General features: G+C 32.0%; 1 protein-coding gene and 1 long non-coding RNA gene across 2 annotated transcripts in view; one reads left to right on the top strand and one right to left on the bottom strand.

Moving 5' to 3' along the window:
• LOC117321759 (homeobox protein Hox-B5-like) overlaps window positions 1–22,533 on the top strand; it is a 30,672-nt gene extending 8,139 nt beyond the window's left edge. Inside the window, exons 2-3 of the mRNA XM_033876276.1 lie at window positions 19,283–19,915; window positions 21,079–22,533. Coding sequence (XP_033732167.1) covers window positions 19,387–19,915; window positions 21,079–21,314 — 765 coding nt within the window. The 5' untranslated portion in view covers window positions 19,283–19,386 and the 3' untranslated portion in view covers window positions 21,315–22,533. The remainder of the gene's footprint in view (window positions 1–19,282; window positions 19,916–21,078) is intronic.
• Window positions 8,024–13,532, bottom strand: LOC117321760. Its single transcript, XR_004531407.1, has 2 exons — window positions 13,293–13,532; window positions 8,024–10,098 (listed from the first exon to the last, which is right to left on the bottom strand). It is a non-coding gene; the product is annotated as an uncharacterized LOC117321760 (long non-coding RNA).
• Window positions 22,534–25,383: the final 2,850 nt, after the last annotated feature.

Genomic DNA, 25,383 nt, shown 5'->3' with positions numbered 1-25,383 from the left:
TTTTTTCGGAACACAGCATAACATAGAATCCAGCTGACATTACATATGACTATATTGCAATCTAAATTTCACTTAGTGATATATTTGCGTAAAGACCTTTTCAATAGCTTAAAAAAAAAAAAAAAAAAAACAAGCAAGAAATTTAGACAACAAACCCTTTTTGTACACTATTTGTGTTCCGTTCTTTAACTTGTGTGGAAATGGAGGATACTATATTAGTGGATATACATTGTATTACTTGGAATTTATTAAACGAGTTCAAAATTTTGATATACCAATCGCGTAAAAGCTCGTGTCATATCAAATTATTGAACGAGGGTGATGCATTTCGCATGACATAGCAACGAGCGCAAGATTTTCGTTATCGTATAACTCATTAATGAGAATATTTGTTAAACTCGCCACAAATTTCGACTTAGACGGCATATTTTCTCCACACAGACATTCATACGACGTCATATATATCTTCAGCAGTATTCCACGTGTGTACTACAATATTCATCACATTGCCATATTAAATGGTATTACAGGCTAGTTTTGCGATATATTATTTTCAGTGCTTTATATAGTAAGTGAATGGCAGATCGATTGTACTAAGAGATATTCTAGGATCAGTATAGGATATGAGTACTTCTGCAGTGCACCTTGCTCTGTCTCCATTTTTAAAGTTGTTTTATTTGCAGGTGTTGTCTGTTCGTATCAGCTGTGCTATTGATGATGCGATTCGTTATTTGCTAATATGATAATCTCTTTTCATGTCTGAGAGATAAACAGGTGTTCACCTATGGAACCAACAAGCGTATCAATGTATGTATAATATTAAAGACCCCTTACGGTGTTAAAAGATCAAAGAGATATTAATGTATGCTCAATACACATTACCGTTAAAGAATACAGAAACAGTCGTAAACAACACAAAACAACATTAATATTGATGGGTATTCCATTTGAGCATATTGGAGCAACATTAATGTACGCTTTATGTACATGTGACAATATGGTTATAGTACATGCGTTTTCACGGTTAATTGATTAGCACTGAGAATTGTACATTTATTACAGGAGAAACATCGAAACTATGCTAAGTATTGTTTCAGTATGTAGACCATTTGTTACGTCCAAACATAAAAGCACGTCTTACATAGACCAGCTAATATAATAAATACCAGGGTATTTCCAGTAAGATTGATTATATACGACATTTAAATCACACCCTTACATCAAATGCAAAGAAAGATCTAGCAATGAATTGTGTCGTTAAGAATTCTTTAAACTGCGTGCATAGTGAACCATACAGTTTGCTTTTCATTATTCAGCTAAAAACAGATTTTTATATTTGGTTCTCAGACGTTTTGAAATCTATAACACAATTGAAATATCTAACAGTTTTATTTAACGCTCAATATCGGAATATCTACATATAAAATGAGAAATGTGATTCGATTTAGACTATGTCTTCGAAACAATGTGCACAGGCGCAGTATGCCACTTGTGATTTGTAACTTGTTATTGGTATCATTTAAAATGACCAAGCATTGGAAATATTTAATAGAGTATGACGATAAACTACTACTACATCTTAAGTTAGGTATATAGATAAATAATTGATGTTCATTTTATTTGTTAAAAGAAATTTATTTACAGCTTGCTGAATCACTGGTGCTTTTTGCATTTTCATGTGATCAACATGCTGGTCTTATTATGCTCTCTTAGTTTAAATTTTCTGGAGGCTTATTGATACTTAAATCACGAAATACCCAAATTTGTATGTATGAGTATAATTTTATAAGGATATATCATAGTTTTAGCGGGCATTTTTTAAAATTTGTTTTTATTAAAGAAATATCAGTATACCAAACTGTATTTAATTTTAACCAGTGAAATATCGAAAATTATTCAAACTATAAAAGTGATATTTTTTACTAATTTTTTACTTTTGTTTTTCTCATATTATTCACTAGTGGAAAATATCACTTTTTTCTGATTTGACCAATCAGAACACTGCTTACAAACGACAATGGGGAAAACTATGATTTGCATATAGCTCTTCGTTATGTTTCATGACGTCATAATGCAAGATAGAATATATAGCAACACGATTTGGCGTACATTTGGGAGCTGTTGATAGGAGACCACAATGAATTCTAGGAGAAACAATGGTAGATATCCTCTATGCCTTAGGTCTTTGGGAGACTTACCAGTGCTTTCCTTTTCTAAACCTGAGAGATATAAATACACTTACTTCATCGGTGTCAGTGGCTTTTTATTCCTGATATTCAAATGGGGCTTTGTTGACTTTCCTTTCGGTCTGGTGTATCCACGATGTCTGTTCTTGTCTGTTCTTATCGTCATTGTGATATTGTTCAGTTGTTATCTTCACTGGCCTCTCTGGCTTCGTTTCAAGACGGGTGTGGGATTCTTTTCTTTGTTATTACTTTTTGTAAAACCTATAAATGTTGAATTTCCACCATGGCAGGTATTGTAAACCATATGAAGTTTTGAAGCTAATCACATCGCTAACAAAATGTTGATTGTTTAAATATCAATTCATATGGGGAGGGTATAGATATTGTTATACTGATGCATGTTGGGAAATGGTATAGTTGTCATCGTGGTCATATTTGAAGTTATACTATTTTGTTGTGCAGTATGAACAGTATGATCTTCGACGCTCCGATGCGAAATAGCCCACTGGTTAGTTCGGTTCTAGTTTTGAGAGCATAACGCTTCCTAGATTTGGATGGTGTTGTTATCTATTATGCTGAATATGCGTTCCCGCAAAGCATACATTGTGTTGTGGTTTACGTTCTCAAAAAGATGCACATTGGCATTCTGTTTTATCAGGCGATGTATCTTTTTGTCACCTCCTGTTTTATCAAGGACATTGGCTTCCATTAACCGGGTTCCTCTCATTTAAATTTGACTTGAGAAACATAAGTTTTAGTTATAATATAAGTAGAACTATTACGTAGATTTCTCTGATATTCCATAAACTGCAACTTATCAGAATTGGTCTAGTGAACATTGTTCACTCTATATTAGTCGACATGGTGAACGATAAATAACTTACTCCTATTGTTTCTGATATCAGAAACTGGTAAAACGGTGTGTCACTACACTAGTGAATATGATGGCGGGTAATAAAGAAGTATTTACCTCCACATAATCAAAGCTTAAAACAGGTGGATTTAGTGTAAAATAGGAACGAGAAGAAAATTGTCATAAATGAATAAATTGATGAATAATACATAAAGGAATACATAATTAAGCCGTATTCTTGGCAAGGCATCTTTATTTTATGACAATTGCCATGCAAATCGTGTAAAATACATCTTATGTCATGTTTTCAGAGAAAACAGAGATTGTGCCAATGTAATCACAATAAACTGTTTTCTATTATGATATGTGTGTGTGTGTGTCAATATAACATAAATAGAAATCATCACGAAAGAAGATATCGTGTTATTGTCATACCCTTTTATTGTTTATAATAAAAGTTTTTAGAAATAGAACGAGTAAATTTGTAATGTAGAATAATTTAATGGAAATGCATGAAAGCATATAAAACCGACGTGACCCGAGTCACCTTACGCTGACCTGTACTCAGGGACCTTTCACATCAGTCTGTGCCTGTTTGACCAACTCGGTAAAATCATACTTTCGTTGTCCATTAACATATATACACACAAATGGGTCCTAATCTCCGACCGTAAGATAACATCTCTATCCTAAGTTTGGTACTTACCATCTAGTTCATATTGCTGAATCATATTCCTACGGGGGCCGGACACATCAAAGTGACCACAGTCTGACCGCTGGTCACTTGACGGATGTATATCAATACGATCTGACCGCAAGAGGCCAACCAGTTCATTCCTAGAGTTCACTTATATGCACTTTAATATGTACTGTATATGGTGATAATTTAACTACTCCAGTAACTACTATTGATTTAACGTATTACCTACTTATATTATAAAATGTAAGTCGTGCTAATAATGATCGTCATTCTCGATTATATTTGAATCTCAACTAACAACTGAAGTTCTCGGTATCATTAAAGAAAAATTAATACAACATGAACTGAATGAACGAGGGTATATTTAGACCAATGTTAGACAAATCAAAAGTTGCTGAATGTCAAGTCTTATCTCTCCATTTGAGCAAGTGCATTTATAATTAGGCAAATCGACTTTGAGAATAAAGCAATATTTTTTTGGCATCGAGAAATGATCTAAAACAATACCCAATTGATACGTCCATTGATATACAAACTGGTCGTCACTTGTTTAAGTCTCTACAGGCAATCTATCCATCAACCCGCCAAGCACCAACTTCAGATAAACAATTATAATATCATTTTTTATAAGTGATACTACAATAATTTAAGAAATAAATTAATTGGAAAAAGACTATATATGTACTAGCAACACAAAGCAGACTACATCTGTATATAGGTACTTAAATCACGAAAAAGACTATATATGTACTTACACCACAAAAAGACTATATATGTACTTACACCACAAAAAGACTATATATGTACTTACACCACAAAAAGACTATATATGTACTTACACCACAAAAAGACTATATATGTACTTACACCACAAAAAGACTATATATGTACTTACACCACAAAAAGACAATGCATGTACTAACAACACAAAACAAAGTAAAATTCAGAAGGTAATAAATGACCCAGTCATCCTAAAACACAGACAGATATTTGATGATGAAATTAGATATCATAATAAAGATAATAAACTATACATGTATAATATATTGAAGCAGGCATTTCAACTTGAACCGTAGTTATATTGTATCAGTGATGCCAATAGACGAATATACAAAGTTAAAACTCCATGAGCATAACTGGCCCGTGGTTGATTATATAACATAAAAACTGTAATGTTATTGAAAACAAACTCCACTTGTTTTCTTCAAATCTTCAAATGTCCTATACATGTTTATCACAATGAGAAAAGTTTCTCTATAAAATGAAATTAGATATGTTGAAATTGTAGTAAGAACTTTTCTATTCATTAAACGGTCGTTAGAACCGCATCCAGTATAATCTCTAATACTCTACTTGTTTTATGTATGTATTGCAATAAAATTAGATAAGTAATTAGAATTGCGCAATAAACATCTGAATGACGTTGAATTGAATTTAATGTGCAGTTTACAAACACACACACACACACACTCACCCACACACACACATATATATATATATATATATATAACACAGGAACTTCATTCAGGAAATATTTCAATATAATTCTAATAGTAATTCATATTTTTTTCAAAACAACTCCATGACAAAATTTTATGGCATATTACACCAACGATTTGGCTTTGGTCGACTTCAGTATTACATTTACTTTCGTTTAAACATTTTACAATTTAACCCTTCCTTACATCTTCTTGATGTCATGACATTTGTAGGGTTTCCTTACCGTTATTTCTTATCAGATTTCAATGCTGCGAAATCTTATACTCCATACATAACCAAACCAGTAATAAACATACTTGTTGGTTGTTCGCCCTGTGAAATTTTGTGATTTTCTCTTTAAACATATACCTTCTAAAAATTCAATTGATTTGATTTTCAAAGTTCATCTTCATATCTTTTGTGTTAAAGGTGTATGTATTTATGTTGCTTGACTGATTTTATTTGTGTATGTAGGTATGTTTTCGTATATCGCTTGATGCTTTGTGATTTTTTTTCTTTTTATTTTAATTCAAAATCACTGAAGCTAGCTTGAGTTATCGTGTAGTTTATATCAACAATGGATAGAGATACCGGAGTTATCTCCCTTTCATTATTGATCTAGGATCAGATAAAGTACGTGTCTTTCTTTATGAATGCGCATGCTCATATAATTGATCAATTTATATTCAAAATAACGTACGACTATTAACACAGAAATTGCCCGATATCTTTTCATTTATCCTGGTATCGTTGATAGGTAAAACCAACATAATTGTCAATATGTATCAAATGTATATTAAAATTATGGGCTCATACAAATAGCTACCATACAGATCAGGAGACTTATTGAGTGTGTCTAGACGTTGTTTTTGTCTTATTTAGAACGCCCTGTATCTTCTTCCGGATGCCACCCAGAACGCCGTGTAAAAACACCCCTGTATCATATCCATCCTTGCTCCAACAAGTCGCCATGTTATATAACCTCGTTATAGATGTCTGGCCGTCGTGGGCTTTTTTTACTCAAACATGCATTATAAGTTTTACTTCATCTAATCGTCCTAAATAATAGATAAGATAGCCTTCATCTAAATGAGGCAGCTTTTAAAGCAACATAGAATTGAGATATAAGACACTGTTTCGGTTAACATAGGACTTTTCTGGTGTGTTCCATGATGTCCGACAATCAGTGGCTTGATATCCTTTTCATTTTTTGTATCTATTATCAGTAAACACTCCTTATCTGGTTCTGAATGAACATATATGCAAACTAATATTTTTGATGTGTAAACTATGTTTTCCTAGTATTTATTGTTCATTTTTGATATATACAATACCAATTACTAACATTATTAGCTAGTAAACTGATTCCATATACATTTGTAGCAATGATTGCGACATATGTTGAAAAGAAAGAGACAATATGCCAATATAAACAGCAGTCCCAATCAGCCCAGGTTAAGTATGTGTACACGACCAGATAACTAAGTGTACATCACCATAGCAGTCTATAATCTTCAAAAAAAAAATTCTTAGTCAATACAAAACATAGCACGCTGATAAAATATTTATTTATTCTATATTTTATTTCACGTATGAAATTTACATTTGCAAAATCTATCTATAGTACATTTTAATATATCTCTTTTTACCAACCCGATAAATATGTAAAGACATTTACTACCTAACAATGATTAAGTAATATATCGTTTTTTTGACAGTAAACATTTAGATGATATTTGATTCAACTTAAAAGAAGAGAGGAGCATCGCGCTTCTTTTACCATCTTCATTTGTAAATATGTTTCGGCGATGACTTTTCCTATAAACCTATTATCCGAAAATCTGTAAACCAATTTAAGTCGCAGTTTAGGTTGTGATAAGAAGTCCTTTGTAAAAGCCGGATCATATTTAATTGTCGTAAGATGCAAAAAAAAAAAGAATATTTGTACATCCTGAAACTGATGCAAATGATGATGGATTTTCCCCCGTCTTCTTCTGTGAACAGACTACCTAAACTTTACATACAATAAAATCAAATGTGATACATATTCAATATACAATACAAGTTAAAAAAAGAAGTTTATATGGTTTACAATGGCACTGACTCAAGATAAAATATGGAAGGAATATTATCAAAATTAATTGATCACTTTTCTGGTTATAAGTACTTAATAACAGCCCAATATTTAGGTTTAGGATACTGGATGCATTATCACTTTGATATACTGGCTTATAACGAAGGGGGGAAAGGCCGTATATGAGAAACTATTCTACAGAAGAAATGGATTAAATATTTTCTGTAGCACTTGGATAAGCACAAACAAAATTAAATCTACATCGAAGAACAGAATGTTATTTCAATGAAACAATAGTTTAATAAATTAGGTATATTATTTTGGAATTTGGTTACTTTTCATACCTGTTTTAATATTTTGTTTTTTTGTGATTGTTCAAACAGTGTGCACCAGCTGTTTGAATCTGCCATCAATTCAATAGGCCGCTATCCCTTAAAACCAGTCATCTTACAGGGGAATTCCTTCCTCCCTACAAAGGCTTTCCAGGAATCGTGGTTTTACTTCTGGATAGCCTGTAACCCAGCAGGTGCCAGTAGACATTGTAAGTGGAAACATCGGTTGGTACTGCTATCGTATCTTCTCTGGCACTATCTCACGACCGAGGTTAAATAACAGAAAGCCCCAATACATAGCAAAGCATGTCATTTTCCATCAGAGGTTCTAAGGAACCTTTCAGAGGATCATACAACCGGCCTCTCCATACATGTAAAAAATCACAATTAACAAATTCCTTATTTTCTTTAAGATATGTTTATTGATATTTGCCATTTCGGATAAAGCACAAATAGCAATTAATTATATACCAATGTCAATTTAATCAACGGTGTGAAACGACATGCGCCCTTCTGATCTGAATAACTTTTTAACACATATTGCACACAAAGTAGAGTTTTTCACTAATCACGTTTTTTATACATATCACACACAGCTCATAATAAATGTTTATTCACCATATTTACCAAAAACATTTGACAAAACACTATAACAATGGTATAATATCAGTTTAAGGTTGTATTTTTTGTTCGCTATAAGTTAACGAAAGGTACATAATGTTCAGTGATTTATAATAACTATCAAGAAAGAGTTTGCTTTTCAATAGATTTAACATGTATGGTATGTTATTTAAGTGTAACAAATGTACAGATTCACATCTCACCTTAAAATGAAACATTACATTTCACGTATACATAATCATATCTATTTAGGTATCGTTGCGGAATGTCAAAGTTGATATTTCAGAGACTAAAACGCTTTGTCAAAGGAGAGGAATATAATTGCTTTTGATAGATAATGTCCGGTATGATAAATTACCATTATTCCAATCGTATTTCCATATGTAACATCCTAGATCGGCAAAGAATGATTCGATTTAAAATACCTCTATATGATGGAAATGAGTCTTGGTATTAAGATTTTTTGTTTTTTGTTGGGCTTTTTTTGGCACGGGGGGGGTATGGTTTTTGTTTGTGTTTTTTTCGTTTTGCAATTCATTGATATTATAGAATTATTTTTTTATTAATTGTACCACGTCCAGGGTATCTATAGTTTTAACCTGTCCGTGTCTATGTATACTGAATATATATCATATATATATCGATAACAATAATACGTAAGGTAACGTTGTAGAAGTATAAAACGATTTGTGCCGGCCGTTATATCTGAATAAAATAAAATCTCAATATTCCGAACTCTATATTCCACTCCTAAAATTTAATTTTCCTCTAAATTGGTAAAATTACAAACATAAATTAAATATTGGTAGAAAGGTGGGCCTTCAATTCAAAAAGACACAAAATACCGCCATTTAAGCTTAACGGCAATTCCAATTCTAAATTGATCCCAAAAAAATATTGCATATAAATACATCTAAGCTATGACGATCTCTAATTTCTAGCGACTTAAGTTTGATAAGAAGGTATCAAGAATAATTTGGTTATTTTTGCAGTGATTTAGTCTTTTAGCATATTTACAATTCTTTTGAAAAATGGCCACAGTGAAAACATCAAATATTCTATTACAGGTTTTCTTTTTTAATTTCCGTATATTTAACTGCGTAAACATAACATTATTTATGAGACCAAGCTGATATCATCACACGGTTAAATGGCAGAAAGCATAATGAAAACATATTATCATTACCCGAAGCAGACAGATAAATGATCAATTTCAATATATATCTTAATACAATGATTCATTAATATAAATTTGAAATTCACATTCTTATAACGTTTGACTGGATGAAATTGATGCAGTTCTTGATACTGCATTTTGAAGAAGTAAATATGATTTTTATATCGTAAATAAACTACACGCATGATCAGAAAATCAAACATCGACTCTGAAAATGGTTAACATAATCTACTGATCACTATACATACATCAAGAAGAATAAATGCAGCGTGCACATTATGCACTGTGATTCAAAATAGAATTATGATGAAATAGATTTAAATCATACCGTAAAATTAATATAGTATTGTATAAGTTTACATCAACAAATATTTATCTGATAACTAAATAAGAAAATCGCCATGGATGTAATACCATTCCTGTGACTGGTGCGGTAAATGAGACCACCTGTACTCACGTTGTAATGGGTCTAAATTCGTATTCTTGGCTAAATCGCTAGCTTTGTGTTGTACCCAATACCTGGAGTGGTTCGTTCATTCACACGTCCGTCAGGCCACAACCGACCGATTTGTCTCCTATTCCACACGGCACGCCGATGAAGTAATCCTTCTAACTCCTATTATACGCCCGTTTATTCGCTTTCTTGTCGCTGTCCGTGTGTCCTTTAAGCGCTAAACTGCCAAAGAAAGGACGAAATAAAGGTCATTTTGAATATTTCAGTAAACAAAGAATGCTTATCCCTTCTCCGCTTTCTCCAACAACATCTACTTAGAGTCTTTGTACACTGTCGACTGGTCTCTGTGGTTTGGCCAGCCTTCACCCAAAGTACAGATGCTAAACGGAACTCGTAAACATATCACATCCAGGCATATATCGGACCTAAATGGGCATTAAGCGTTTGATATCACTGTGCTATTGTTATTTTATAGTCCCTTTGCCCATTTCGCATCCCTTTTTATCTAACAGGTAGAAAAAGGCAAAATAAAGGAGAGAAGCATACCTTGACACCTCGTGCAACATACCCAAGCGCCAAATCGGTGGGACATCAATAATTATACTCCAAATTATTGTTTTTAAATGAGTCGTAACTTTCACTGCGTCTTTTCATCTTTGGCAGATCCCAAGGAGCTCAGGATTTAAAGCATTTATTTGACCCTTTGGCCTTCTGATCGTAAGGCTCGCATCTGAATCTGAATATTTTGAAATAAAATTTAAATGAAATTTTCGAAAGAAGAACTTTAGCTTAGAAAAGTTATAGTTGTCAATACACATTTAAGTTTTCCAGCCTTAATGAATCAATAACGTAATACGGAATGTCCGAGATGTCAAATATAAAAAGGTTTCACCTGGTGCATGTTACTAGCAAATATGCATATAAACAGTAAGATTTACCTGGAAAAGAGTTTTTTCGTTGTTTGTTTTCTTTCGGGTTCCTTTTTGGATTCCCAATTACCTTAATAAGAGGTATGTCTGGGTAAGATAAGATTTTATTTATTTTTACATTTCAGTCGGTATTTCTCATTTGACAAGGTGTTGTACATCATCGAGTAGTCGGTATTGGCAACTTATCCAATGATATGGAGCATTTATAAACAAACACTGCAAACATTATGTACATAGGTAAATATATACCAAGTAGTGAATTTATTTCAGAGAAAATATGAAGGATCAATAATGTCATTTCATTTTATTGTTTTTACGAAGAATTTGTTTTTTAAAAAAAATTCTACTTTATGGTATGTGTACTTCAAGTAAAATGACATTTAATCTATCAATCATCCATCCTCTCTCTGTATGGTATGTACAAAATATAGTACAATTTAGATAGTTTCCTGTTATCGGATTCTTAGTAATAACAAATACGGTAGGAACAGTGATGTTATATTTATATCCACAACAATTAAGTCAGAGATAGTTTCAATTAGGAATTTTAATACGGAACGAAACAGCAACTGGAAACTACAAAAAATAATTTCTGACATTTCAATTAACCTACAAACACAACAGAAAATACCGACATAATCATAAAATACCAAACACAAGAGAGTAGCATGTCTTGACAAGTTATTACAAATCCATACAGACATACTGAATTACTATGTGCATCTCATAATAAGAGTCGCATTTGCTGGTGTCTGCCACCAAGATCAAGTGGCATGTAGTTCTGTGAAGAAACAATTCTTTTAGGAAACAGATATCTGATAAATCTGACTCTTTTAATCAACGTAAGACGTCAAAATAAGGTCTTAAGAACACTTCACATAATAAACATTACTTGTTTGCCTTATCTTCAAAAGACACAACGTTTCGTACAATACTTATTTCGCTAAACCTGGCTTAATTTATGATTCATATCTTCCTTTAAACATTGTTATGAGGCAATTAACATTTAACCAATGAATATAGATAATACATCTGTCCTCCCTGGATATAACATCGATTCAGGTAAATTCATAGCCATTTCTTCTTTACATATTTGCTGCATTATCTAACATAAAAGAATACACCATTTTTATATTAAAAACAATACTCTGGTTTTTTATGATAGCATGTAATTTAAATAATGGCTATCAGTAATTAAAAAAATAAAACTGAATGTAATGGGTAATTTCGAAGAAATGTTTCAAGAACATGGGTTACATGAGTAAAATCTAAACAGTCTCAAATATATGGATGTTTTTTGTTTGTTTGTTTGTTTGTTTTTTCATTTCGCATATGCTAATATAATACATACAAATAACATCATGGATTGAACGTTTTGATTGGAATGTGAGCGTCGTTTTAAACACTTCTAGCAGTTTTAGTTTTATGTTTGCCTTAAACTTTGCAGGACATATAGCCTGCGCGTATAATGAGATATTTGTCGTTTTCCTCTACCCACAACAATACAAAAATGCTTAATCTTAATAAGAATTCTTGATATCGGCCTGTCTGTATCTACGCACTTTCAGGGTTTAGACACTGTTCGTCTTGCATGACCTAAATTGACCGCTAGAGCGCCATAAAATCCTACAACATATGTCCAAATTAATTGAAGCAGCGTGAGAGTGGCCTGGTCCAAGAATCTTACCAATGAGATATATAATCAGGATTCTTCTAGATGAAGCTTTTTTCGTCAAGCAAATAACTCATTTGGTGTTAAGTAAATACAATGAGATATGTTATTTAAGAGCAAAGTATGGTAAGGAATCAGAAGAATAATTCCCATTTACGATTTCATTATGGATATAAAAAAAGGATGTCGCTTTTGTTTCAAGTGAGTACTTGTCTACGCTTCTCTAGTTTGACTGAAATGAAAATGTGTAAATACTTTTGTTCTAAGATTTCATACAGTTTTCAAAATTCCTTCCCGGCAAAACTCTCATGAATACAAAAAGTAAACATATTCGATGATAAATAGTATAAGTACTTATACTATGAATATATTAGATAATATATCCCTACAGATGGGTTCGGTCATTTGTGTTATCTGTCATGTTGAATATGTTCTTTTAATATGCTTCCCATCAAACTATTGTAGATCCGATTTGAAAAGAACTAAAGGAAATTTAATTCATAAATAGACAGCGAAAACAAGCGACAACATCCGTGATGATGTATTGCGTATGTTTTCTAAAATGGGTGTTAGTGATCATTAGGCCTCTAGCTGTGATAAATACAAACATAAACGTCAGCAATTGAAAATATTGACAATATCTTTCATTATACGAAATACACTTCAAAGAACGGTTTACAATATCACATAAAATATATTAATTTCAAATCAGATTGTCCAATAACGCTTCATATGGCGGATGACGGAGCACCCGACCCGCCCCACCAGGCATCTGACCTGTGGACAGCGTGGGCCTTGTAACATGAACCACTCACCATTTTGTCCGAACCATCGACATGTCGAGCAGACGCCATCTTGCAAAGTAAAATTCACAAGGCAATTCTTCACGAACAGTCAGTTTCGCGGTCAAAAAGGAACATAAATTATCCCATTTTGACATTTAATATCTAGCTCCCTGAACGCCAGCCATCGGTCAGTCAATGGAAGCCGGCCTCTCTGCCGTACAAGACACAAGTTTCCGTCAGAATATTTATTGACATGTGGTTCAACCGGCCGGTGCCCGTCACTCTAAAATACTTGAGCGTATTTTCATAATCAACATATATCATCGTTTCTGAACTTGACTAACGTTTTTCATTTATGATGCATAAAAGAGGACAAAATTAATTTACGACGCGTTTTTTTCCACCCCTACTGACTATAATTGATATAAGATCGTTCAAAACTATAAAAACAGTTTATATTTTGTTTATATTCGAGTATTGCTGGGTTCATAATTCTGTCTTTGTAAAATAGCTAAACCTTTAAGCGCCAGGGGACCTATGATGAACTAAAATTCACAGGCTCCTTGTTACAGCAGCATAAAAATGCCAAGAAAGTATGATTCATCAGCATTTTCAACCCTAAGAATTAACTTTTAATATATAACGACATAAACCAACAACTTTGTCTAATTACTTACATCATATAATGTTTCCGTTTGTTTTGTACTCTTGTGAAATAATATCTATAGATATTAATTTCGTAGATATTTCCTGTACGTAATCACTGTCTTTGTGTGAAATGGAGTCCAATCACTGTTCCTATATACTAATTATGCCCATTTAACATTTTCAAATATAACTGTGTGGAACATAAATAAACAGGAAACAGGGAAAATATTCTATGTCAAACTAGTATTATCATTTAAAAACATAATTGAATATTGATACGACAAGTATGATATACAAATCGAAATTTTTTATATGTAAATGACAATGAAGATTTTAAATTATATCCTAATGCATTAGAAACATAATATAGTTCCCAAAAACGTTCAACAATCAAAATGTTTAAAAACGTAAAGAAAATGGTTTTCTATTTTATTTCTTGGGAATTTACGTTTTAAAAGGTTGCACTGCTAAAGACAAGATATGGTATGCAATTATGTACAAATGTCAAATCTGAAATTTGCATATGACACCAATAATCGAGGCCTAATTGAATTTCAATTAAAATCATTCAAAACGTTACACTCATAAGATATATTTCGAACGCGTAAAAAACTTTGCAATTAAAATAAGTAAGTGTTCATGTATCTTTTTAGACTAGAAAGACAAAATAGTGGTACAATTATAATCACTTTTAATTTATTTCCATTTAAACAAACCGTGTCATTTTTAATATTAATTTACGGCCCAGGATACCGTCAATCTTGGTATTAGAAACATTAAAATACATTGTTGATAATATAACATATATTCGGCAAAATAGAAAAAGAAATAATTCGAATTTGAATTCCTTGTATTGAACCAATTTTAATGATAGTATTATGCTTTTTTGATAACACATGTTACATACCTATGACCCATTACATACGGTTATTATAAGATATTTCAAAATAAAATTAACATCACTGATTATCACATTATTATTCTCTTTATTTTTGTCTTTGCGCGACATTTCTTACTCAATAAAAGACTAAGAATCTCAATATTGTCCTAACAAGTCGATCTTTACGTCAACGTGCTCAACAACGAGATACATGAGTGATATGGATTGGTATGCTTTACCCTTTCCTAATTTGCTTTAATTCAGTCAAACTGTAACTCTTGTAACAAGGGACGATGCTAAAGCATAATATTAATATTAATATTAATACACCAATATGTATGCAATATAATTTTCAATAAAGGAAGAATAATCCTAGGATAATAGAAGAGTAAAGTACTCTACTGGTTGTGTTGCGATATGTGCAGGATGACTGGTGATATTTATAGCATTGCGGATTTATTGAGGGTCATAATTTGGGTTTACGTCTGTGAGAGTCATAAACTGTAATTGAGTGATTAAATAACTTAGTTTTATTTCCCATCTGATATATGAGGGGCTGTGGGCATCATTTAAACCTCACATTGTCAGTTGAGTAAGTGTAGGATATCATACACTGATTCGTATGATAGCATAGTTTACAATCCAATACGAAACACTGAAGCTACTGTATATTGTATTCTGAAATATTTCAATTCGATCACAATAATTTTCGATATATGTATCTTAAAATGTTACTTCAGACAATGATTCTAAACATTAAGATCTATCTTGAATAGATAAACTTGAGATTTTTAATTAATCTTGTTCACAATTAGCAAGTTTGTGGTACATTGATTGATGCCAACATATCCAGTATTACTGAGCTGCATTTTGCACCACTATAATATATCTTAAATTATATTTCACCTTGCCCAGTTTTATATGATATGTCCCTACATCATCAGTAAGTAAAAGGTATGCATTTTAATTAGTTGAATTAACATGTTGTGATGTGGATAAAGCCATGTGGTTGATTGCGGATACAAGTAGATTTTTTATGTTAATCTGTTCCTTCAATAAATTATTCTACTTAAGTTATATTTAATCTTGAAAGATCTAATAATTCTTAAATCAACGTATACAAATATTATACTCTATATTATGCAATGTGTCCCTCACTCTCCTCGTAATTTTAATTGGATGCTATACTACGGATTCAAAACCCATCAACCATTCATTTAATGCATTAATTTATTTGACTGTTAAAAGTAGCATATGTTTGCAATTTAATAAGCAATTCATTATCAATATGCAATTGAACTAGTTATCAGAGCGTAACCGAGACCGTTTCAGATTTTTGTTTTCAAAACGGGCACATCCATGTAGTAAGTAATTATACATTGGAGCCTTTCTTAAGAACGCACAAAACATGGAAGAGACATCAATATATAAATAAATATATAAATATATATGACTTTTATTGCACCACTTATACTTACTCACCGTAGTCATCATATCGATACCTTTATCAATTGATATATGCATGTCATGCACACTTATGGTGTAATAAATAATTAAATTAGATCAACAGCAAAGAATGGAAATCAAAATGCATTTTGTAAAACCTACGTTTTAACACTTTTGATGGTTGTTTTCATTTTACTATCACCTGCCTTAATAGGTCTGTTATTCTAAAATAGCCAAAACCTTATATACGGAAACGACCCAGTAAATACACATTCTTCATTGAGGATAATCCCTGTAGAACGGGGCCCCGCGCAATTTTCTATCTCCGTTTTTACTACATGCGTTTGGCAGGCATATATACATTTGTACATAGATAAAAGTAAATAACACTTGTATTTGTGTTAAATCTTTTAAGTGATGCCTTAGTGCACACGTTTGATTGTTTTTGCGATGAAGGGGAGGAAACTGTGATATAGAAACATAGCCGTACGTTGGTTTTTTTCCATTGCTCGCTGCCTTGTGTTCATAGTGTGATAAACAACTGTTCCACGACATTCTCGGCCTACGTATTAATACCAAAGTAATCTAGATATTTCTGAGAACTATGTTATTGTTTATAAATATTAAATAGATAGATATAACTATTTTTTTTTAATTCCATGAAACCTGATCAGGAATTATATACACCTTGTCTAACTGGAACAATATCCTGGATACAACAATGACATTTCCAAATCAGCCATCTTGATGTTTCTAAAATCATGTCCTGTCTATCAACACTGATCTGAAAAGTATCACATGACCATTGTAATTAATGCGCTTATCCTGTCTTTACCTATTTTTGGGGCAAAGGTAAGATCATTGTATACCGAAACGACAACGACGTTACAGGCATTCTTTTATTTTTTCACATAGCCTTGCATGCATATCTTCTTGCATAGATATGTCGTATATGTTCAGTTAATATGTTTGTCATTTGGCGAAGCATCAAAAACAAAGTGAATTGTTATATAGTTATGCATTTATTCGCCGTCACATTTTTTTTACCAATTATAAACCTTACAAAACAAGGTATCACTGAGGAATCGCTAATGAAGGAAGCATTACAAACCGCATATTTTCCAACAAGTAATGCGTTGCTTCCGTAACTATAATACAAAGTAGTATGCATGTAGTTTGATTGTAAATGTGTATATGTAAATACCTGAAAGTAATATATTGCTTTCAAGGTTGCATTCAGTCTGTTTTTTATATCATAGCAAACAGTCAGTTGTGTATACGTGTCATGAAGTCAAGGTACCAATAATATGGTGCTAAAAGTCAATCTTACGCCGAGGGAGTCAAATTTTGTCCGAAAAGTCGTATACTGATTTTTTTCCAAAACACATAATATATATAAATGTCTTTGTGCCCTGATATGATTTCACAGCAACAGCTAGTTCAAATAGATCTACTTACAAGCAATAAATTGGTTTAGGTCAAATATGGTACATACATACGGTGTATAGTGCTGTGTCACACGGCTAACATGTCATTGTATATCGCTCTCAGTAAAACATAGTCTTAACAAGGTAAAGATTTGTTTTCTCAGCCATACGTGTTGCTGTCGTACGCACAATAAGTATTTATGAATAAATGAAAACCCCATATATCTCTTTTGTCATATACCATATATTAATTCAACATATAACCACACATCAATAACTTTTGACACTACGTTAGGTGTATTTGAATGAATTATCATAACACATTTATCATATACCTATAGTTATAAATATAGATATAATCATGTAGTAATTTATCATTGTTCGTTACTCTTTCGCCCTATGCCAAGCAAAGGCTGTCCAACACCTTTGCCCATGATAAAAATAAGTAATTCACATTTTAGTGCTCTTAATAGCTTTGCTTTAAATTCTTTGACATATGATATTTTATTCATTTAATATTTTAAACGAAATATACATCTAAGTAAATCAGAATCCTCAAAAATATAAAATAACATTATTTGAATTATACAGCTTCATGTTCAGTCCACCTGAAAAAAAAATGTAAGCAGATTTAACTTTACTCACATCTCTTTCAAATAGAACATAGTTGAAGGGGGAAACATATTTATCATTACATCTATAATATTTCAAATTATTAAACCAGACATGTGTCAGCTATTGGTTCATAACTCTCTTATGGCACTTGCGATATAATGTCATTTTTATTGTGACGTCATAATGATCATATATAGAAGAAGAATGAAGACCAATATTAACGTCTAACTCTGAAACTGTGTAAAGTTTACCAAATGAAAAACAAAATAATACTATGTGATTGTACCAGTTATAAAACTTCCTCAAATACTGCACACGCAGGTCCTGTTAAAATCCAATTAGTAATTTTTTCTGGGTGTAGTAATTTGCTTTAACAGACGTTTTCAAATTCCGACTATAGCCATTGATATTGAGGCAAATAATGTGAATTGTTGTAAAGTATGCATGCAAAATGATCGAAAAAGAAACGAACCGTTGTTGGCAATTTATATTATAACTTCACAAATTAAAATTCAATAAGATTTTAAATTCCTGATTCTGATATGGATCGACATCTTGTTTTAATCTGTAGCACAGATCTTACTAAAAGTGCAAAAATTAAAATTCAGTTATCGTTTGGCAAATTCGGTATTTCCTATCTATTTAATCAAATCTCTTAAGTTGATCCTGCCTCGGATAAGGTTCAAGTTTGTGGATTTGATTTCCAAAAAAATCCAGATATCAATCAACGCGTGTCATGTTGCTGCAATTCTGTCCCGAATGTATCCAATCAAATAACCTATGTAAAATGTTTAACTAATAACAACATGATATAATAACATTATCTTGATATAATCATAATTATTTCAATGCATTCCTTCCTAAATAACGATAAGCTGGCCTGAAATTAATATACAGCTGAAGTTGCAATCGATTTCCTACTGTCTGAATATCCTGAATAGCAGTAGTTTTTTCATCCCGTGTGTACCTCAGTTATTTATAATCATGCAATTTCACTCTTTCAGATATGCTGACGGAGGCAGACAATTTACGACTGGTTCCCTGTTGAAATGTATCCAAGTAGTCTTTGATCTTACGGGCTGTGCTGGCGGAAAGTTATTCTCGTAAGATGTATAGGAAAGTCAACTCGTATTTGCCGAACTCAATTCCATCGTACTTCAGGACAGGAAGCACGTGCGATGCCGGAAATGGTAACACAGGCGAAGTTCGGCATCCAGATAGTTTGCATGATAACCCGGGATATTATCATCAACATTTTGTATCATATAGTTCTACCATGGACGTCGCTCCCGCAGGAGGCAGAACGCCATATATGCATCCCCATTTATTTAGTGCAAATAACCACCACCGCGTGCCCTCTTTAGTTAAAGACTTTCAGAAAGATTTTTCCAACGCAAGCATTAACACCTCTCACAATTGTGTTACTAAAGACGACCCTGATAAATTTCCACTGACATCCATTAGAGAACTTAGCGTATTCCCAAGAACGGTCTCTATGTCAGCCGGTGTTGGCAGTCCAACAGAGGATTCACTTGACAATCTGGCGGAAAGGAAGTCGACGAGCGGCGATGAAAGCCAGGACAGCGATGGCGGAAGTCCTAATAAGCCCTTCTATCCCTGGATGAAAAGTCAATTTGGTCAGTTTTTTTTGCAAACACAACATAATATGTATCACTAATCACCGCCAATAAACACCAAACATGTCCCCTATTATGGTTTTAATTTATTTACAAAGAAAACAAGAAATAGAAAGTCTGTGTCAGTGATTATTCTATTTAAAAACTACGTTGTTCTTAAAAGTGATGATACATCGCGTTTATAGAAACAGAATCTACCATGATTAATTTATATTTTGTTTATGTATAAACAATTAAAACTTACATTTTTTCTTGTTATATGCATATCTGTTTTTAGTCAAAATTCAAAATTCAAAATAAATTTGAATATTTTGCAGTGTTTGCAAAATTTTATATTGAATAAATTATTTCAAAAACAGTGTCTGATGCTATATTATTAATCAATTAAATATTTTGTTCAACCATAAATTTTCAAAGTCACCTGCTTACATGATTCTTTGGTAAAATAAAATTATGAACACAATATTATCGACACTCAGCCATGAATTAGACTTGAGTTTATATATCAAAACATGTTAGTTCACTGATAACTAGGAACATGCATTATGTCCCACAATCCTGAAGATAAACAGCGTACATGGGGGAAATTTGGTATCAGATTCTGTTATATATACCTTACGCCAATCAACAGAGATTTAGATCATATCATACATAGTGATAAAGTAAGCTAATGATAACAAACATCATCACATCCTTAACTTTGTAGTACATGGATCTGAGGTATCAATTAACATATACTTAAACGATTTAGGTTGCCTTACAATCCAGGCACAGTATGTCAATTAAGCTTGAATTATTTTAACCTTCGACACTTTTTGCCAAATTTTATACCTTCGGGTCATTTATTTTATAGCTTATAGGTCACGTGACGGTCATAAACGTCACAGGGATAGAAATTACGTTTTGTTTCTATTGGTGGGAGATATAGTAGAGAGAGTCAGCCAGAGGCCATTTTAGAGGCCATTTACGAGACAGTAATGGCTAGTATTTTTAGACTAAATCGTCATTTTTACAGCTAAGAATTGTCATAAAATGGTAGCGGGGCGGAGCATCAGTCCTATGTAACGGTAGTAAAGGAAAGAGAAAAAGCTATAAACAAGTGGATATATGGCGGCTACTGGGGCTAATATTTCACCATAAATACAAATTCGTTTTGATTGCAGGTCCAAATCGCAAACGGGGAAGGCAGACGTACACACGGTACCAGACGTTAGAGCTAGAGAAGGAATTCCACTTTAACAAATATCTGACCAGAAGACGTAGGGTAGAAATAGCGCACGTGCTTTGTTTAACGGAACGCCAGATTAAGATCTGGTTCCAAAATCGACGCATGAAATGGAAAAAGGAGGCTAAATTTATACCCAATTGTGAAACCAATAAGGACCGAATTCCAAAATGATGTATATGGAAACCTAGGTTACATCAGAAACACTTTGCAGTACCGAGGGATTTCCCGGGAGATGTAACAGACAAGGACAACGCAATATTTTGGAAATTTGGATGTTATTAATGAATGCATTAATTCTTTGATAAAACAACAATGGACTAAAAGGCACTTTAATGAAACGTGAAAGTGATAATAAAGGATTTGTTTTTACCTAGTGGAATACCATTCATTGGAATAAATAATAGATAGATGCAGGTAACCATTTTAAGCCGATGATGTTGACAAGAACTATTTTCATGTTCGGCCAGTTAAATGAAATACAATGACAAAATCTATCATTAAATCTGATTTTAAAATGGTAAACATTATGACCACAGCTTAAACATGATGTGGGTCTAATGACATATTACAACATTATGATATAGATTTATATCGATGGAGATATCATAAAGCGGTAATTATATTCATAATGAATTGTTTAAATTGTGTTGTAAATAAATTTAGATATATTAGCATACACGTATGAAGATGGAGAGTATATTGTCTAGGACATCATCGAGAACGTGTAAGGTACTTGTAAATAAACGGATGGAGATAATGTAAATAACCAAAATATATTTCTATATAACGTTGATACAGCCATATTTCACTTAAACTGAATTATCAATTTAAGCAACTTCGAAAGTAGTACCAAGCAAACTGAATCGTAAAATGCATGCACAGAAGAGCATTATTTTGGGCAAAAAAGTTGTTTCAAAATTGATTTTTTTAAACATGTATCTAGAATAAAGATATATTAGTTATGACTACAATTAAAATTAGCATTGTAATGAAAAGTAATTTCTGCATTACATGGGATATAGTATCAATATGTGCACTGTATATTATGTATCGTTAATGATGATATAAATTCGTGTCAGAAATCAGAAATAGTCAAAAAATGATATTTAGAAATAACCAATTATACCAAAATATAATATTGTCTAGTCATAAAATGTTTCTTCGTATTTCGAGTAATATACCTAAATGACGACAAAATGTAGGGAGTTTTATCTGCCCACTACTGGCTATTTTCAAATTATGTATACACACCTGTATAGAAATCATTTTTGTACGCTGTTATTGTCTTTCTATTCCATAATACAATGGACAATGTGATGTGATTGTTGACGCTTGCACTACTAACTACGAAATAATTCTATGCAATAAATTTTTTGAAAAGATATTAAAATCTTTGGGGTTTTGTTTTTAATAATGTTCTTGTTTCCAATACATGCAGGAAGCATAATAATCATAATAACCCAGCATTCATAAATATGTGCGTAATGAGTTGTTAAAATATCGAACAAAGAATATGTCTATTTAATATTTTATATACTTTATTCTACTTTACGTCTGTGTGTGAAAGATTTATATTATCTTACTGTTCGCACTTAAAAGGCGTGTCGATTAATATTGCGATAAACTGTTTCTGTATAAAATTCGAACAAAGATGACGGGTAGATGATTGATTTAAAATATGTTACTGTGAACAGTATCATGATATTAGAATTTAAGCGATCTAGTGCTGATAGTGTCGAAATGTTGATGGGGATACCACTTTTTGCCTAGGGGCGATCAAACAATAATTAAACTAACAATGTTAAATGACTAAAGTGACTTGTCACAATTAAACATGATATGTCTTAATGAACATTTTATTTTCCCACCTGTAGTGTTTAATTTTTAGTTTGTTGATAAAACTTAATATTAATGTTTTACGTGGAAAATAAAATAAACAGAATCAATCATTTAATTGATATGTATTAGTAAAACAATATAGAAGTCTTATCAGGCAGTATATGTATCCATTTTGCTTGCGAAAAGACGTTTCTGTGAAAATAACTTCGATACTGACATTGTGTTAGGACGGTATAAATTTTCAGCTGACATATATATATATCACATGATATTTAATATAGGAAATATTATAATATGTCAAACCCTGAATATCATAATATTTCATATCTGGTATATCATAATATTTCCTACCTGGTAAATCATAATATTTCATATTTAGAATATTAAAATATATCATATCTTGAAAATCATATTTCATACCAAGAATATCATAACATTTCATACCTGGAAAACAATATTTCATACCTGGAATATCATAACCTTTCATACCTGGAATATCATAATATTCGAACCTGGAACCGTTGTTTTTTTATTTTAGAGAATATTTATAAATAATACAAAGAATAAAGTATGGAATTAGATTTGTCTGTAAAAAATAATTTTATCTAATAATTAATTTCATTTATTTTGGACACGTTGTATCATCCGCCACTCATAAACTCGACTGCTGACAGTTTTTAAAGCTGGTAAAGATTATATGTAAATTTTTATTTTTTTTTACAGTAACATAAGAGTCAATCTTACTTTACTTACATAATCAACGTTCCTAAAACAGAGAAAAAATAACAACTACTACCAAAATTGGTTATCTTTAATGCATTGATATTAATACAATTTCAAGGTTATATTATAAATTTATAACAATATATTAAACTGAAACTACTATAAAAAGTAAAAGATAGAGACTACAAAAAAGCTGCTTTGATATAGAAATTCAAAAATATTGGATGCTTATCTCAAAATCCATATAGATAATTCTAAGCAGTTAAGGATTTAGAATATGTACATTCATCAAAATATAATCTATAATAAAAAGCATTTACTTGAGAAATAATTGTTGATATAATGATTTTGTGGTATTCGTGATTTGCTTAAATAAATCGCAAAAGGTAGTAAAGTTTGTGTATTTGTCATATAAATAGAGAAACAATTAAGTGATTTTGAGATTTTACAGTGGCAACATAGAATGAGTACAGTGATGTTTAACGGAGAAATAATTGTTGATATAATGATTTTGTGGTATTCATGATTTGCTTAAATAAATCGAAAAAGGTAGTAAAGTTTGTGTATTTGTCATATAAATAGAGAACAAATTAAGTGATTTTGAGATTTTACAGTGGCAACATAGAATGAGTACAGTGATGTTTAATGGAATCTTAAATACGATATGCACACGGCCCTAGTTTACGTTGTGGTGTGAGTCGTGCGTGCCCCACGTGCAGAATGGTATTTTTGATAGTTTTCAATTCATGAAGGAAAATAGATTCCCAGTTCTACTCAAAGAAATTGACAGTACTACAAGGCAGTTTGCGGAGAGAGACTCCAGCCAACAACATCTAAATCTGGTATCGAATACTGTTAATGGAGCTATTAAGATCAAACTTCGTTTTAGTTGGTAAAAAGTAATTAATCTCAATGAGAATGCGTGCATGTGTGTCTGTCTTTCACTAGCAGCCCGTCTGTGTTTGTGAACGCCATTACTTACTACTGGATCAAACTTTATCTTCGCCGACTTGAAAACAATAAATCTCAATTTATACTCATCGTGCATCTGGCCATACTACAGACACGTCTTGTTCAGAAATACTCACAAATCGTTTATGTCAACCCGCCTTCATCATGTAACAGCATATCTGCATCAGAGAGGGTTATGTAACATAGAAACCAGATCCGGCTTCAATAAAAAACAATTAACGTACAGGATAGTCACTTACGATTTTCGGTTTTCTTATTATTAGTATTTAGTTTGGTATGCGTTTCCAATGTCATTATATGTCTCTCATTAAGTATGCAATATACCTCTTGTGGCTTGATAATCACAGGCCTCATAGCAAAGGTAAATCATGCATAATTATTTAATGAAAACCATCAGTCAAACAGGACACTGACATTTATATTTATTTTCTGCAATTCATCAAATAACCTTCACATGGCCAACTTTCAATAATTATATCCACTTTCATCTTACCGTTCTCTTTTAATAGGCCAAGATAACCTCTAACTTTTCAATGTAGTGAATCTATTTTTATTTCAGAACATATCTCTCCTCTACATCAGAATTGGTAAAATGGTTGTGCTATCATTTTTAATTTTTGCATATTAGTGGTGCATAAGTGTTTTAAGTAATAGGCATAGAATGCTTTAAATACTTTACCCTTAGACATCACCATGATAATTATAC

Source organism: Pecten maximus, chromosome 2 (genome assembly GCF_902652985.1).
Source record: "Pecten maximus chromosome 2, xPecMax1.1, whole genome shotgun sequence".
Taxonomy (NCBI): Eukaryota; Metazoa; Mollusca; class Bivalvia; order Pectinida; family Pectinidae; genus Pecten; species Pecten maximus.
Note: the sequence above shows the minus strand (reverse complement) of the source record. Positions and strands in the feature narration are given on the sequence as shown.